At 45.2% G+C, this 17,667-nt stretch overlaps 1 protein-coding gene across 1 annotated transcript in view; it reads right to left on the reverse strand.

The window, feature by feature from the left end:
- The window catches only part of LOC144093809 (protein turtle homolog A-like), a 208,636-nt gene that overhangs the window by 13,416 nt on the left and 177,553 nt on the right, over positions 1-17,667 (reverse strand). The window contains exons 7-8 of the mRNA XM_077627515.1: positions 14,301-14,594; positions 5,769-6,074 (exon numbers count right to left, since the gene is read on the reverse strand). Coding sequence (XP_077483641.1) covers positions 5,769-6,074; positions 14,301-14,594 — 600 coding nt within the window. The remainder of the gene's footprint in view (positions 1-5,768; positions 6,075-14,300; positions 14,595-17,667) is intronic.

Genomic DNA, 17,667 nt, shown 5'->3' on the forward strand with positions numbered 1-17,667 from the left:
AACTATAGCAGGTGTTTCAGCGAACACTTTAAAATATTCCAAGCGTAAAAGGATGAAATGCAAAAAGAAGATTTTTCAAGGAATACTAACTGCAAGCCACTGCAGACGTCAGTTTCTATAAAAATCAGCAATAATTAGGCTTACAATAAAATGACGGGCGAAGAGGATGACACGGGCGCTATACTTTCATGTGGTTTTATTTATTCCACGTGCAAGATTTTATACAGTGCGGGAGCATGAAAAAACAAAATTAAACGAACCTATTACAAGGAATGTTACTGTCCACCACTCCTTTCAACCCTTGCTCCAGGCAATAAGGAGAGCCGTTTTTCTTTCACACGTCCGTCAAGTGAACTCGTCAATGATTGAAAGACGTGTTTCAGTCATTGAGCGCGACATAGAGGAAATGCTTACACAAGCATATTTCAGTCTATTTTTCGATGTCTGGCTTTCACGATTCCTGCTTACGGCTTTGAATTTAATGAAGATAGAAATATAATCACCGGGCTTGCACTCTTCACAGCGTCCGGAAAGGTTTCCTTTATGGTTTTCTATGTTTCTATTGTGTTCTCGTAGCCTGTCGTTTAAGCGCAGTCCGGTTTGGCTTACGTAGAATTTACCACATCTCAAACATAAGGAGTGTACAAACCGATCCTCACAGTAAAAAAAAAAAGAGGTTTCTCCTTGCACGCTTACTTCTATACAAGATAATGAATTTATCATCATACAATGTTCGCTGGTTTTTCAGGTACTGAAAACACTACGCAAGTATTTGCTCGCTGGTCAACTTTTTTTAAAGAATGTAAACACTGTGGATATACAGATCCGCTGCTACTATTTTATACTTCTCATGTGGGTTTGTATCCACGAAATGATCTTTACTTATAAGATAGACCTTCAGCTAACGACTCCAGGTTAGCATTAGAAATAGCCAGCATCTTATTAGCGTTTCACTTACTCATAGTAACTACAGTTCAACCAGTGCCCAAACGACTTTTCCAGCGCTGTTTTCAAGCACTTTTTTTACAACGCTTCTTTTTATCAGCATATAATGTGCAGTACGATATGAAAGTAAGGGGGTGTTAGTTCAACGTATATAGCTCCAGCAAGTGTAGTCTTGACACATGGCGCATCAGGATTAACAACTCCTGGGGCGATTTCTTCATCTCCACGGCGAACATCGGAACGAGCGTCAAGATTTTCCGCACGTTATTAGGCAAGATAACTTGTTTTAGGGGCGTAGATTGATCAGTTTTGTGCTGAAGGCCTGGGAGGCAGACGCGATCGAAGATGCCTCAGCTGCTGCTGGCACATGAACTCGGTGGTATAGTCAGCAAGGCGAAGGCAATGCTGACTCGGGTGGTGCTTCTTCTAGCAGTGGCACTTCTACCTGCTTCAGGTAAAATCACGCTTGTTGACGGAATTCAAATTTTTCAGACTTGCATACCCTTATGCCATTACCCACAGAAGGAATGAAGGCACTGACGATGCAATTCATGTCCTCAGAAAGTCTATTCGAGAGGACGCGGAAGCAAAATAGATCGAACTCTCCAATCTGCTGTGGCGATGAGCGACATGGTGGCAATGTGTTGTCCTCCTCGTGCCGTCTATGTGTTTCAAGCGCTGCATGTTTCGTCATGTAATAGTTTTCGTTTTTAGCTAAACTCAACGAAAATGGTGTACTAAATTCCGCTTCAGGGGGATGTTGCTCAAGCTGTTCATTCTAATTTTCTGTTCGTGCCCTCATAATCTCCTCGATTTTGCAATCAGCTCACAAAAATTATTTTTGGTTGGTTCTCATACCTGAATGATTTCATGGAAAAGCTTGCCTTGCTAGAATAACTGCCGTTGGGCATCTCGCTCTTGTTCTAACTTTTTAACTCGCTTTAAAAGGACGTCCTGTCGCTGACAGTTTCGTACGAAATCTAAGTGCTTTGCACATTGCACTCGGCCCGTCTTGACAGTGGTGAATGATGTAAAAAAATTGCTTGCCCAAACGCACGGCGCTGAGACTTCCTTTACTTTCACGCCACCTTGCGTGAACAACCTCTTTTAATATCTGGAAGATTTCGCAATGTTCCGTGCGGAGTTCTCCAGTAATAAGGAATAAACACCTCTGAAAGCTTCTAGTTCGAGTACCTGCGTTAGGAAAAATAAAAAGAAAATTGCAAGATGGCGGCCCACTGTGGTCTAGGCTTTATGAACTGCTCTTTATAGGCCTTGCGACACTGTCGCCTTAGACAATTTTTCAAGGAGGCCTTCAAGCTAAACTGACAATTTTCTCGTCGATGACAAACTTTCTCGCCTAACTCAATAACTGTAACCTGTGCAGGTCTTCTAACATTGTGCGCGCCTGGGTGTAGGAATTTATGCTTAACTTTTTCGTTTGCAGTGTCGCGAATTCGTGACATAGTGTTCGCGTGGTGTACTGAGTAGCTCGTGCAGCTTGTAGGCAAAGTTTGAGGTCAACAAGTTTCCAGCGGCCAGCACTTTCAGATATAAATGGCTAGCGTCACTAGGAGCTAGCTGTGTGTCGAAGAAAAATTATGTTGCTAAGATTGAAGACTTACCGCGCTTCAGTTACCCTGAGCTCTTATAGTTTTTGTTTAGCCATATAGGCCTGGATCCTGCCATGGAATCACCATCAAGATGCGGTTCACCACCTTCTTCTTAATCTCGTTCTCCAAGGGAAGCCACCTTCTGGGTTATTTCCGGTTGCGGATTCCTCCGCTACAGCCATTACTTCCCAAGCCACTAAGCCAACCGAGAACTCCCACCTCCCCTCTTTCCTCTCGCACTTTCCCTCTTCTTCCTATTCTCTAAAAGTGAAGAGGTGGATCCCTCCTCTCTTCGCTTTTCCACCTGCCCCACATGGTAGGATGAAAATGATTTTGGGTTAATTAAGTTTTTTAAATAAAATAAAATATATTCATGTGATAATGGTAAACTAAGTTATTCAGCAAGTAATTATCGCCTTACTGCTGACAGTGTACATTCCATGGTAAAATACAGAACTATAGGGCTGAACCAAAGCTGTAAAAGCTTTCGCTCTGAAAGGGGGCTCGAATGACCAACTTCCAGGCAGCGTCCAACGATTCCTCGCCTTCTATTTTCTGACATAATTTGCGGGTGAAAAATGAAATGGAGGCATTTGTTTGATTTAAAAAATTGCCTATTCCCTGGTCCTTCAAGCTGGTACGAGGCCTTCGCTTTGGTCTCTCATAGAATTCAAACTAGCTATAACAATTGAAAAAAAGTGCTGATTTTCTTATTGCTGACATGCCAATGTCTCAAATTTTGGTGGCGGTAACAAAATTTTTGTATTCTCTTTTAACTTGCGTATATTAGCTGCCATAATGCGCTGGATATTGATAGAATAAGTTAAATGAGGAATGAAAGAAAAGCTAAAACGGTGAGGAGACTGGCGGATCTACAGCAATCAAACCCTACGTGATTTGCTAGGCTGCGAGCATCACAGGAGCGGAAGCAAAAAAAGTATTCCCGATATGCAGATCTGCGCCGGATACCTGGAAAATACTTTCATTACGTGTTTTCATGTGCCTTGCGGGCCTTTTTATGCTTCGATTTTTTGTGGGCGCGTATGTATCGAAGAACTCTGGGCTGTGCACAGCGTACGCCGTGCCTGCTCCGAAGAAACAAACCTGAGTAAACTAGCTTTCCTGTAAACTTACCTCGCACGTTGAGTCCCCAACACGAACGCGTTGACTTCCGAAAAGCCAGCACCCTCCATTTTCAAGTGATCTTGCTGATGACAGTCACCCAGTCAGCAGTAGCACTACTTCCAGCACTTTAAACCTCGCTTGCATTAAAGTGACATAAGCAGCAAGACGGTAGGTAAGATAGTTATCTAAGCCAGTTTTATCCCCTTGGCTAGAGAAGCGAGGACCCCGACGCTTTCGTTTCAACTACGACAACACCGCCGTAATTCCTGCGATAAGGTTCCTCACACAGCTATTGATTAAAAATTAACGGGGGTTGTAAATTCAGTGCAGCCTACTTCTTTTTTTCTCTCATTTGGCTGTCGTTCTAAGTTTTTATTTTATGACTGCTTTTTACTTATTAGTTTCTATTCCATGACTCTATCCCAAAACAAACTTGCAGCACTACTATAGGCACAAACAACTTCCAGTCAGGAGAGCGTGTTAAACGTGTTCATCCTCACCAAGTCGTCTGTTCGGAGCGTACACAGATATGGTCAGCAAAGAGTATAAATTTACGCGTGTTACGTACCATATGAACGTATGCAATTCTACGTATGCTAAACGCTAGAGTTTTGCGGGGCGCTACGCTATTTGTAACATTCGCACCTTTAGCTAAGCGTATGCAAATTAAGACGCAACGATATGTTCGGCCTAGTGGCGCCATCTGGTTGTTGGAACGGGAAGCATTTTTCTCATCAAACCGACGCTCTTCTTTAGGACTAGAAGCCGTAGAATCGTCGGTCTAAACAAAAACTACATCAAATTTATCGCCAATACGTTTCGTTATAAGCGAGATGAGACGAACCGAAAGCCCGGTGCATATTTATGGCCAGTGAACGGAGGGGTCCGGCTTCGAAGCAGGTCAGTCCGAGGCGAGGGGTCATTTTTCGAAGGGCATCGCCATTTTGGAAAACATATTTCAGAGCACGCAAGAGTCGCGCAAGATAAATTCCAGAAACAGTTCACGTGCCGCGAGCGTACGTTAAGGTTCCATATCATATATTGTATGGCGCACACGCACTTTAAAGAACGCTATCCCATATGCCCGTATGACAATTTTATACAGGCAGGTTGCCTGTGCGCTCATCGCAGCTCTGTTATACTGCTTCGAGGAACAACTGGGATGAAGTAAAGAAGTCCTCAAAGAAGCGGAGCGAAAATGCAACAGATAAATTTAATTCAAACACGCAGCGGGAAAGCCAGCTGCTCCTCAGTAGCATCCGTTCCACCAATTCCTCACCCCTAGCCACCCACCCAGTCAGCTAGAAGACTGTCCATTCAATCACCGCCACCCTCGACTCGCCTTCGCACACCTGTACGCTTCAGAAATAATCCATCGCGTGTGTGAATCCTCCGCTTACAGAAAAAGCATTCATTTGAGCAAAAGCATCAAAGTAATGGTCGAGGGTAAATCCGACTGTTTCCGCAGAATTGTCTCATCAGATGTCTGAGCGTCCTATAGTTTTATTCTCTTTCACAGTAGCAAATGCCAGTAGTGCTTCCTGTGGGATTCGCGATGACGTCACACAAACTCCATGGCACGCCATCAAGATTTATCGATGGATGTTAGGTCCTTTATGGGTACTCATTAATGTTCGAGGGGGGCATTCATTCGGTGAATAAAACATCATCGTGCGTTGGCCGGATCCCAAAAGTGTGCCCTAATACAAAATCTGTACAGCAACACAACATTTAACATTATATCAACGAAGCGTCACAGGTGCCGTTGTCGTTGACACTGCGGTTGCCACAGATGTTAAAACTTATTTTGTGCGCGTAGAAAGTTCACCAGACATTAATCATATTGCAAGTTGAATTTCAGCTAGAGCTGGTATGGTGAGAATGCTGGTGCCACTCGGAGCATATAGTAACTGAGGAAAAATTGCGTGATGTCTGCTACATTTAGGCCGCCTTGCACTCAATGAGGATCAGTGGGAAGGGCTAGTGAATTTCTTCCGCTGACAGTGCTGGAGTAACCGGCCGCAGTAAACAGTCATGCGGTGTAGGTCATAGACGTGACGGAGAACATTGTTTCGAGGCACCCACCGGTGAGCTTCTCGGCCGGTCTCAGCGTGCTGACGATGAAGTGCACAGGGGACCGGTGTCCCTTCGGGTCGGCCGAGTAGAGGAACACCCGGAAGGTGGCGCCGCCTTCCAGGCCGCTGAAACTGAACGCTGGTCCCGAAGAGGAGGAGGCGTTGGCCACCAGCCTGTCCGAGTCCGCCTCGCGCAGCTCCGCGACGTACGTCACTGGCGCCACGCCGCCGTCCCAGAATCCCTCGGTGCATTCGAACGACACTGAGTCCTCGGTGCCGTTCACCTGGCTGCAGTTGTTCACGGGCTCCGGAGGACCTGCGGGTAGAGTGTTAGTGCTCTTTAACGAATTCCTTGAACTTTCCTTGTCCAATCCAATAAAAGCAAAACAGGATTATTGTGCTCGTTTAGAACAACGTTATTGTGAAGTCAGGAAGATGGCTGAGGCGTTCCAAAGAAAACTGATTGTGGGCGAACTTGAGCTTGAAAACAATGCAACTCGGTGTCGGCGATAGCAAAAACTGCATGCCATGGGCGTCTCTAAGGAAATGGCCATTACTCCTGACCGCACTGAATTTAAAGGAGGCAGGGGACCTTGGTGATCAGGCGTCCAAAATACCTACGAATTAACGGAATTTCGCTGAACATGCTGCGCGCACTGACAGTACCAGCGGGCTCTGGTCGCGCCTTCCATCACAATTTAAAAGCCCGCTTTCGTGCTTCCATAGGAGCACGTTCCTGCGTTGATAATCAAAGCAGATAACAACTAAAATATAGTTGTGCGGCAATGTTACACACAGTCTAGTTCTATAATCCAAAGAGCTTTAAAAAGGCTGGAGATTACTACCTGGGACTGATTGCTAAATACTTGGATTGAGAGCCCTTGTGGCCAATGATTCAAACCTCCCAGATATAATTATCCATCGCTATAGCTGCGACCGCTGTTCAGTTCCCCGGAACAGGAAAAGATCGTTTGGTGCATGCAGTACAAACGCTCTTCCGGGAATTGTTTGTTCTGGTTGGTTTTTGATTGAAGCCCATTATGAATAGAGCGCACAGAATTATCCCGGCTCAGCTCACGTACTAAGCCTGCAACGTGGATGTTTTTGATATCGCCTAAACCTTTAGCAAAGTGTCGTGGTTAGCCACTTCAGAGACGACTTCGGTTAATCTTCGCTGTAATAAAGAGAGTAATAATTTTTAGAAAGAATACACAGTCGACATCGAAGCAGGGCTCGTAATTACAGCCGTGCACACCACGTTTAGGCAGCGATGAATGCATGCAATTATCAGAATTATTAAGCGGCAGCGCGAGGCACGTCGGCTGCGTCCGCGCGACCGTGCGCTGCAAGTCTCACTATTTTTGTGCGAACGATATCCGCAGCTTGGCGGGAGTTACCCACAGGTCGGAAGGACTTGTCTGTGTGGCACAATGTTCTCATTTTCAAATTTTCCTTTTTTATTACTTTTAGCCCTGCTTATGTATGCCTTTAACCAGCTGCTATAATTAACGACTTGCCCGACACGGACACGCTTTTCACTTTTACTGATGTTTACGGATTAAAAAGGCCGGCAACGTCTGGAAGACGTTGATGTAGCGAGCGTTGGCTGTTTGGTTTACTAGACGAAGAAAGCGAAGAAGAACGCGCCCGTTGTCCAGTTACACCCCCTCAAGATGCATCCCAAGCGGAACTTGCTTTGTTTTGGGGGGTCAAGGTAGGCTTAGAATTCGGCTTCCTGCGCTATATGGTAACGCTTCAATTAGCAATTGCATGTATACAATGTTTACCTATTATTTAATTGTGGTTTTATTTCTATACCACACACCATAGGGTTTTATTTACCTACCAAATTCGGTACACAACTCTCCCCGGATGGGCGCCCCTTGTTGTCGGAGTAGATATAGCGAACCGGATGTATACACATATAGTGGTCCCGTAACCGGACAGTTTCCTTCCGTTTTAGCATATCTTTTGGGGAATGAGGGGGGAAAGGGATGGGAGGACACAACCAATTTTAATGGCCGTCATCTTAGATTCGAGAAACCGAAACATTTATTCTCTTGACGTCATTCTCACATCGTTCCACCCCTATCCACCATATTGCACCGAGAGGTCATCATTGGCAGGCGGCAGGTGGTTGTTTCTACAATGCTATTGTAGATGGCGCTAGAAGTCCCCATGCGAGATATGCTGTTTTTTAGTTGCTGCCACAGATGGCGCTGTGATGCCAGGGTGGTAGCAGACCCCATGAAATCTCGAAACGTGAGAAGTAAGAGCTAACGCTCTTAAAAACTGCGGGATTACCGCGCAACCACGTGCTCATGGTAGTTTTACGCGCGCTCTATTGCTCGGCTCGGCGGTGGAGGCCGCACCGTGCTAAAGAAATGTAATGGCGGCGTCTTGAAACAACCTAGCGAAAAGTTCTCAAACAGAACGAATTTTATGCGCGAACATGCCGTTTATCTGTGTCTTCTGTTGTCTAGCACCAAAGAGAAAAAAAGGAAGGAAAAATATATTTCCTTGCGTCAGGTTACCTTTGTCGATTTACACTGGGAGGGGGTACAAATTTCTCGAGCCACAATCGCGCGCTCCATACATTTGAGATAACCCTTCAAGGGGAAATCGGGTGTCCAAGAAACGCAGAAACAACCCTCCAAGAAGGCTGAGATAGCAGAGAGTACGACTTACATAAACCCGGACTCCATACTTCAGCAGAAAAGTGAAACTTCTCATGATGAATCGAACACAATACGAATAGAAATCTGGCGCCCTTATACAACTCAGCCTATCAGGCAAACAGATCCCCTTGCTGAACCCGTGCAGAATACTCGGATTCTTTATACATGGCCACAATCCAAGCTCTAACGTTGTACAATATCAGAAAGATTACCGAATTTCCACGCATCTAATCCGACGAATCGTTAGCAAAAAACACGCGCTTACTTAAGAACAAGCAACGCAGCTCGCCAATGCGCTCTTTTGCACCAGACTCCTTCCCACCACCCCGTACTTCGTACTAACATAAACGCAAAATAGAAACCTCGAATCTCCACTGAACACCCATCACAAGACCGCTCTGGGTCTATCCATATGCGCCTCATATCAACGACTTCAACGCACATGGCCTCTTTCACACTACGCGTTTTGTCCTGTGCTTTATTCTCTGCCTCCCTCGTCGTTTTGCGCGATTACAATATGCACTACATTGTTCACACCCTCACCGAAATAACACAGCAACACAGAGACAGGCAGGTAGAGCGCTTGTCTTGCACAGAGCAGGGATGCGACATCCTGAAACGATGGAAGCGACTGAACAGCGCTGACAGACAGGACAGAAGACAAGAACACAGATACATCTGCTGAACAGCCTAACCAAGCCCCTTTTCTGAAATTAGCCGGCATTACCCCCTTCAAGCTGACACCAGTTAACCAAGGCTCTCAGCTACTGTCCAACACCGCATTTCCAAATATACCAAAAAACATTTCGCCACACCGCCATAACGCTCGACGCAAGCAGAATCAATTCATCACCGCGGAGACCCGTGATGTATAGCGATATACACGGACGCCACACGCTGCATCATGGGGTCATACGCGTATTCACTATATGCATCCGGACAGAGAGCCCCGATCACTGACGCAGCTGTAGATTTAAATTCATCCTGAGTTGCACAGGTAGTGATGCTAGGATCGACGGAAATGGCTTGATTTATCAATGGACCCCCGAAATAAGCAACGAGGCGCGATCGATCCCCTGCGCATATCCGACGTTAGTGGAAGACACCGCAACATACAAAGAGCAAATAGCTGAACATTACCACTGCACCAGAATTACCACTGCACAAAAATACAGAGCACAATTTTATCTACTCCTCACCCGTCATTCAACACGGAACAAGCCACGTCCTCCGCAAAGTTCAAACTAACTCTCCTGACCCCACTCATACCCTAAAACTTCGGATGGCGTGACACAGACCACAGTCTATGCTTTCTGGAGGCAAGAGTAGACACAGAACAGTCTGTACTCATGTAACACTGCCATTAAAGTAAGACATGATGCTGGCATAGCAAGTTTATAGTGATCGCCAAAGAAAAAAAAAACTTCGCGAAGACGACGGGACAAGAGGAGGCACAGATACGCACACACAAAAGCGCAGAACCTATTCTGCGCTTTGTGTGTGCGTCTTTGCGCCTCTTGTTGTCCCGTCGTCGTCGAGCTCTTTTTGTTTTTGCGACCACTGCCACTACCTCTCCTTATTTCCCGCCCCTCCTTAGTGGAGTGCTTGGCTTCACTCGGCCTTGGTAGATGGTCAGCGGGCTTTAGCGGAGCAAGTCCTTTTTATTCACTGTGCTTTAGCGCTGGCCCTAAATACGGTATTTTCATCCTCCTCCACCTCTTCCTCCTCGTCATATTTCAGTGAGATTTTGATATGAAGTATGAAATCAGGCACTGTTGCGTTTTGATCTAGAAATGTTCTTTTGCGCAAATAAAACGACACACGAGAAAGGCGACACACACACACAAGCGCAAACTGTCAACTGGCTTTATTGGCGGAAGGCCATACCTTATAAAGGCCGAAGGGTGGGGTTGCGTTATTTGGTAGAGGCGTAAGCTATGCGGCCCTCATTATTATTTATGTTTAGTTTGGTTGAACATAAGCGTAGGTCACACTACTCTCTCTGTTTAGGGCGTGAGTCTTGTTATTTCTTATTCTCCAAATGCTCGTAATCGTTTGCGGAAAAAGAGTTACTATATGTTTGAGTTCTTTTGTTTGAGACTGCAAGCTTGCATAATTGGTCCTACTGCCTTGCAAATGAAATGGAAAGAAAACGCACAGCTGTGGAGACGCCTCGTAGGTATCATCTCCAGAAACTGTAAGTCATTGTGAAAGGACAGGAAAGCAGACCTTCCCAGCCATCGAAATTATTGCGGCTAAAATCAGGGCCCAGCAAGCAAAAAATAAGCGTCTTTCAACTATTTACTGATGACAAAAGAAAACAACAAAAGAATACGGCTGTGGTCCTATGAAGGAGCCTTCGCACGACGCTCCTACCGGCACGCTGCTTCTATATGACTACAAGGAAAAAGCGATTATTTCAGTTATTCTTAGATGTGTCTAAAGACAGGGCATGTTTTCGAAACTATCGTGCTGAAGAAAGAAATTCCCCTGCGTCTCTGAAACGCTGGACAGAACAAACAACGACTTCGTGGCTCCTTACGTCAGAAACAAAGCATCACCGCCGCCTTGAAAACAGCTGAAAGACACTAAGAAATAAAGTTCTATATTCGCCGTCAGAATGCACTTGTGCATCGTTTGGCTGTTTAATGCACTGTATTTAATATCTACCGCTTTCGTCGTTTTTCTGTCTTTGTTACCTCACTCTTCTGAGCATGTTACTTGCATATGATTAGAATTAATACCACGAAGACGAACCAAGTGGCTTTTTTTTTTGGATTGCGTACTCTGGCTTAGGATGGAAAATCCGCCGTAGTTCTATAATTACCCAGCACAGGGCTGTATTCGCATTGCAGCTAGGCGGTATATGCAAACAGCTTTTATGGCGCATTAATTATTGCGATCCAATCCGCATGCGGAAGGGCGCTAATTTAAATATTATTTGCATAGTTTCAGACCACACGAGTAAGGCTCCAGGCCGAGCGATAAAGTGGCGGTTTGCATTTTATCAATTTATAAAGGCTAGCAAAATATACAGAGCGGCTGGGAGGGTGCGCGCTTCTAGAAAAAGAAAAGAATTCTGCTAATGAATTTGAGCGTGGGCAGTCCGCTGCACCCTGGCTTCGTCTCAGTGCTTCTGCTCGTAAGAGTGTGCAGACACAGATATGGTTTCCCATTGATGAGAGAAAACTAAAAGACTAGTAATGTCTGGTATGCCATAATAAATAATTAGTGCAGCTGTGGCCAATAACTGCGCACCGGATTCCAGCAAAACTAAGAATTCTTAAGCACGCGGCTTTTGGTACAGAAAATTCGGTATTTGTAATGGAGCTATCAGTATTGAGAATACTTCGGGTAAATTCAACGCGCTACATATGCACGGTAATGTCTAAAGACTTTACCTTGCTTGTTTCCATACTAGGTGCGAACATTTTCATGTTATAGCCTTGGTGAAAGACAATCAGGAAGTTGTGTTTGGTTATAAGACACGTGGTGTAGCTTTTCTGGAATCCCTGAAGGTCACGAGCTACAAAGCGGTGAGTACGAGAGTCCTCTTTCGAGAGATTTTAATATGCTGACTGCTCAAGTCAAGCCACACAGCATGGTCCGCGAGCAGTTGCTATGTAAGAGAGCTTCTTCGGGGTAAGCGTTGCCACTATGGCTGATATGCCCCCTTTTGCCCAAGGAGGGAAGAAAAAACCGGTCTAGTAGCTTACAATGTCTCAGACAAAAGACACCTAAAATTTTAGTTTTGATTTGTTTGCTCCATTTTTTATTTGCGTGCTATATCCCGGTGTTTTATGGTAGGCACTTCGGTGATGCTTATCATAAGTTAGGAACGCAACAAAACTAGCTTTAGAATGCACCATAATGCGCCATTTTCTCTCAACGCAGCTCCGAATCAGAAAACAAAATACACAAAAGTGCCACCACGAAAGCAATGTAAACAATCTGAAAGTTCAGGCAGTAATATACACCACACGGCCACTTAAAACTGTTATCTGAGATGGCTTTATCTCGCTTTCTAATGCGTTCCCTCGTTCACAACCAATAAATAACAAAGAAAAATAAAGAAATGCATAAAAAGAAGCCGAGAGGAGAAGGAGTGTTGGTGAAATGGAAGCTGCTCGGAAGCCCATGCTCTTCATCATGCGAAACCGTACGCCTTCTAAAATACCTTGTTTCAGGTAGCTGAAAAAAGAGCTGGGGTATTCGCTTCTCTGGCGGAACTTCCCTTTCAGTGTCCACTTTTGGAGCATGCGGCGCATCATGCAGCGTTGCGACACAAGACGAACGATGTGGGGCTTTGGCGCCTAAGCTTTTCTGTGCCCGTGGGGATGCCTTCTGGAGGCTTTTAGGAATGCCCTCGGGAATGAAATAAAATTATGTTTACGCGGGCCATAAAAGCCTAGTGGGCGGTGACTGGAAGATAGTGCCGATGCGTTCGAGCTGCTCTGAAACCAGTGGCTTCGCATGCACTTGCATACGCAACCCACGATATATTTTTGAAATATTACTGAGCCGAGCAGACGTGCGCGATGTTGCACTGCAGTCTGGCATCATAAATGGGCGAGCATAGCAGCAACTAGAAAAAGAAACAGAAATGATCCCACAGTAAAACAAGGCTGCCCTTGTGGTTATGTATAAGCGTTTTAACTCCCTACCATTCTATTCTTCTGCATTAATGCGTCACCTTTCGTAATCTCTTTTTGTGCTTTGTGAAAAACAAAAAGGTACCTTCGTAAGGTTTGCTCACTGGATGCTAACGAAAATCGCCCTCTCTTAACTAGTGATAACTATGGGACATTTGAAAGAAAGGGATTAAGCTTACGAAAGCGCTTTTTTTCGGCTTGCATTGGTGTGAAAAATTACAAACAAAAAATAGGGGCTTTTCAGTTCAATACTGCATTTCCAGGGAAGTTGAAGCACTCTTGCCTTAGCTTATTTGCTTTTCACTGCCACTCGAATTTCGCAGTCGGTAATGGAATACGCGTGCCGCAATTTGCCGCTATTGAATACGACCGCAGAGTAGGGTATGTTGCTATCATAGAGTGCGCAGCCGTGAAAAAAATTGTTCAACACCTTTGTACATGGGTAAAATATGTCACATTTTGAGGCATTTCAAGCAATGCCCAAAATTTTTAATGGCAAAGAAGACACGTTGATGAGCACGTATGAGCAATTTGGACACCTAACACAGTTTTTACTGCTTTTTGTGTTGTTGTGTTGCACACTGCTCCTCTCGTATACATGAAGATGGCGAACGGGTCTACTGAATAACTAGCCAACGCTAAATGAAAAAAACAGGAAAACACATAAACGGCGAAGAAAAACAAGAAGAAAAGAATAGCGGCGGTCAAGAATATCTCAGTATTCATTACTGTGCAATGTTTGACTGGATGTTGCTCCAGAACAGTGGTCTTTTCACGTACTTTCACCATAGCGCTCTTTTCGTCTGAACATTGTGTTCTGAGCTTTTACAAATTACACTAACGTTGGATCTTTCGTATAGCCGGGAGAGAGCAGTGCGGAATGCACACGCTAAGCATGCAGTCTAAGCGCTTTCTGCGTCCAAATCTGGTGGGCGCCGAAGTGGCGCTCACGGCCCGGTTTAAAGAACTCTCCCATTACAGAGAAAGAAAGCAGCGAAGTACAAGCATTCGCCACCTCTCTTACAAGCGCTGGGGTAAGTGGACGTCATTTACAGCGGGTGTTATCGCAAGGTGAAAGGGGCGGAGCGTAACAGGAAGGGAGTGGTAAAAGAGAGGAGAGGAGATGGCATCTCAATTAGGTGTGATGGTAGCGGCCACCACGAGGCGTATAAGTCATTAGCATGTTGAGCGAGCTCAAGCGAACGGACTCACCGGCAGGGACGATGGTGAAATTGCAGGGTCTCTGCTGCTTGCCGATCTCGTTAGCGCCCCAGCAGAGCAGGAAGCCGAAGTCGTCTGCGTTGAGAGGCGAGTAGATGGCCATACTTCGCGTCAGCGCGTGGCTGTAGCTGGCCAAGTCAATCCGCTTGCCGCTCGACGAGCTGTTGAAGCGCCAGTAGAAGGTGACATCCGCCGGGTCTGCCTCTAGCTCGCAGCGTACAGACACGGACTCGTGGCGAGAAACTCCATAGATGTGCTTCTGATCCGGCTTGCACACGGGGGCATCTGCGAGGGCGGGGCAAGCGGTCGACAGGTCAGTGGAATAACGGTGTTCTGCTATGTTCTGTGGCAGTTATAGTATGTCGCTGCGAAATGAATGTCGCGGCATTGCAAAATCTACTCAGTCCATCGAAAACGATCATGCACTAAATAAAGAGAGGATATAGAAGGCTCATACAGGTTAGACCGTGCGGATACTAGTCAAAATCGCCTATAACTTGTCCGTGCTTACACAATTCTAATACCACACCTGCAGACCCTTATGTGGAGGCTTTCGAGGCAAATTTAAATAAAGGCACTGAACGAGCCTCCCGGAAACGAACTTCACAAAACACTTTCCTGATTTTGTTTTTGACGGTTAAGTTGCGCTGCTACACACGAAGGCCCTGAGCAAAGCATGAAATCAGCCCGTCACGTGGAAATGTGGTGCACCTTTTTTGGGCTCTTTTTTTTATTAAAGTCACTTTCCTTCAACATGCTCTCCTAAAGTGTAGTGTGTACTAAAAGTAGTGTACTAGAAGTAGCGCGTGGCGCAGACTGCGCCCTTTAGCGCGTTTCGTCGCCGCTGGAGATCGAAGTGGCAGAGCTGGAGTCGTCCATTCTTTAAAGCATGTTCGGAACTGCTTGGCCTGCAAAGAAAATTGGTAACTACCGTTACGTCGCGTGCCTTGGACGTAAAAAAAGAACTAAATATTTGTCTTCGCTTACGCAACCAGTGGGTCGGCGGGCATCTAGGAGGAAAGAAAAATTGCGTCCGCTCGCGACAGGGGCAAGAAGCGTTATCGGCAGTTTTGCGATCGACAACACTTGAAAGCGGGCTGTCTCTACTCGGGAAGCTGCTGGAGCCACACCAAGAACACGTACCGTAATTTATTATAACGCATGGCAACACTAAAATGAGCAATGAGTTTAAAGAAAAAAAGGTTCTATTGCGAAAAATGCCTGGAGGAGACTTTTAGGTAACATTCAATTTGCTCGACCCCATTTATCGTATCATAAACTCATAAACACTAGTAATTCTTAACGAAGCTGCGCGTCGGGATGGAAATAAAAAAATATAGGACCATTATTGTCGGTGGCAGCTTTAGCGAGGGAGGGCAAGTTGTAAGAAGAAGAAATGCACTAGTAGTGACTTCGTCAAATCTCTGGCACTATTGCAGATATGGAAACTAAGCTCACACTGCTGCTAAGAAAACCCTCGGTGCGCACTGTAATGGTAAATTTCAGGCCACAAGCGATCACTGCTGCACCACGTGCGAAAGGGAATGTTCATATAATCTTAACCAGAAACTCTGGACTAGCGCAGTTTTCAACCGGAAGTTGTTTATTAACGCAATTATTTCATACATTCTAAGTTCCACTATACCAATCAATACATTTACTAATATCCCGTCGGCAGGCTTGAATTTTCTTTCAATTAACGTTCTTGCTGTCGTCAAAAACGTTCCACATTGCTTTTCTATGGAAGTATAGACTACTCGTTGCTGTTGACGGAAAAACTTTAAAAGAAAGATTTTGCAACGCATCCCATCAATGGACCGTAATTTTATATTTCCAAAAGAGTGCCTTGCTCCAAAGTTGCCTCTCCATTAAAATTAATGTACAAGAAACAAGGACTTGATCTCTCCTTGAGCTCTTTTAGCAATATTTGGTTATGCCAGGATTCTCAAGAACAACGTCCTGGAAGCCTTTATCACTTCACTTCCTTTCATTTGAATTCTTTTTTAGACAATGCGTGCTCCAAAGACATCGCAAAGCGACTGCGCTTTAGTTCCCCTTTAGACTCTTGCATAAGCACGTGTACACGTCTAAAAAATTTATTTTTCAGTGAGCACTAAGCTCGAAAAAGTAGCAGGCACCACGGAGTTTAAGTTTGGTCATAGAGACAGCATACCTCGCAGTTGGCTTCGCATGTTTTGGGTAGCAGCAATTGGTGCCAATGCTTTCACTGGTGATTATGATCACGTAATCAACAAAATATAGGCATTTTGGTCATTCTGGCACAGCCCTATAACACGGCGGCATTCTATCTCTGCAGTGCTTCTTACCTAAAAGAACTAACTGTTTTTCGATATGCGCCTGCCTATAATTACAAAACTTCGCGGCTCGCAATAGCTTAAAAAAATTCTGGGAAAACGCACAAACGGCAATAAAAAGGGCAGTGCCAAAAAAGGAAACAAATGAAAAGAAACAAAGAAACGCGAAGATCTACAAAAAGCGTTCCAAAAAGATAGAAAAACAAGCTAAACACATTAGCTTTGAGCTCTTAAGTGGACGCGCTGAGTTAGTTTACAATGCTGTCGTTACATAATCGGCGTATTCCGAGCACAAAGTGGCCCATCAAGGCAGTTAGCAGCGGCAACGACTTCGACCGTGCTTATATCGCGTCGTTTTGCGAGACTGAGCGCGATGTTTTCGTGCCTCCCAGAGAGGCGCTGCTTGGCCGCTTGCTCAGAGCTGCCTTTTATTTTATGGATCCTAAAACCGCTGGTCCCCCTGCCCATCGTCGGTTAAGTTTGAGCCTTTTATACAGGGCGACGAGAGCCGGACTTTCGCCACTGACATTCCCTCGCTTGTACTGTCGTACTCAGCAACGGCATTTGGAAACGAAGCTGTTTGTCCCAAAGAAGACCTCTTTTATGCCTATCGCGGTTAATGGCTGGGAGTAACGGTTGCCATTCTGGAGTGAAAAAAAAAGAAAGAAAATTAATGCCAAAAGCCAAGACCCATCGACTACGTGCAGTGTTTTACTCACGAAAATGTGAGCAAAAATATTATTACTGCTTGTGCTCCAAATAAGTCCTATTAAAATGCGGACCTATCCCCGGCCTTTATGGGCATGGTTAATTTTTCATATTTGTATTGCGAGCCTAAATTCGCAAGCGGCGGAAAAGAGGTTTTTTGGTATCGTTTGTAACGGGGTGTTTAACGTCCCAATGCTTCACACGGGCTATAAAGAACGTTGTACTGGAGGGCTTCAAATTAATTTCGACCACCTGGAGCCGTGTTTCATAAGCTGTTCCTTTTCCGTTGTCCATTTGGTCATCTTTCATTCGTCACTCAGATATGCCCGCGGCTT

The sequence above is a fragment of the Amblyomma americanum genome, chromosome 6 (assembly GCF_052857255.1).
Source record: "Amblyomma americanum isolate KBUSLIRL-KWMA chromosome 6, ASM5285725v1, whole genome shotgun sequence".
In the NCBI taxonomy this organism is placed as follows: domain Eukaryota; kingdom Metazoa; phylum Arthropoda; class Arachnida; order Ixodida; family Ixodidae; genus Amblyomma; species Amblyomma americanum.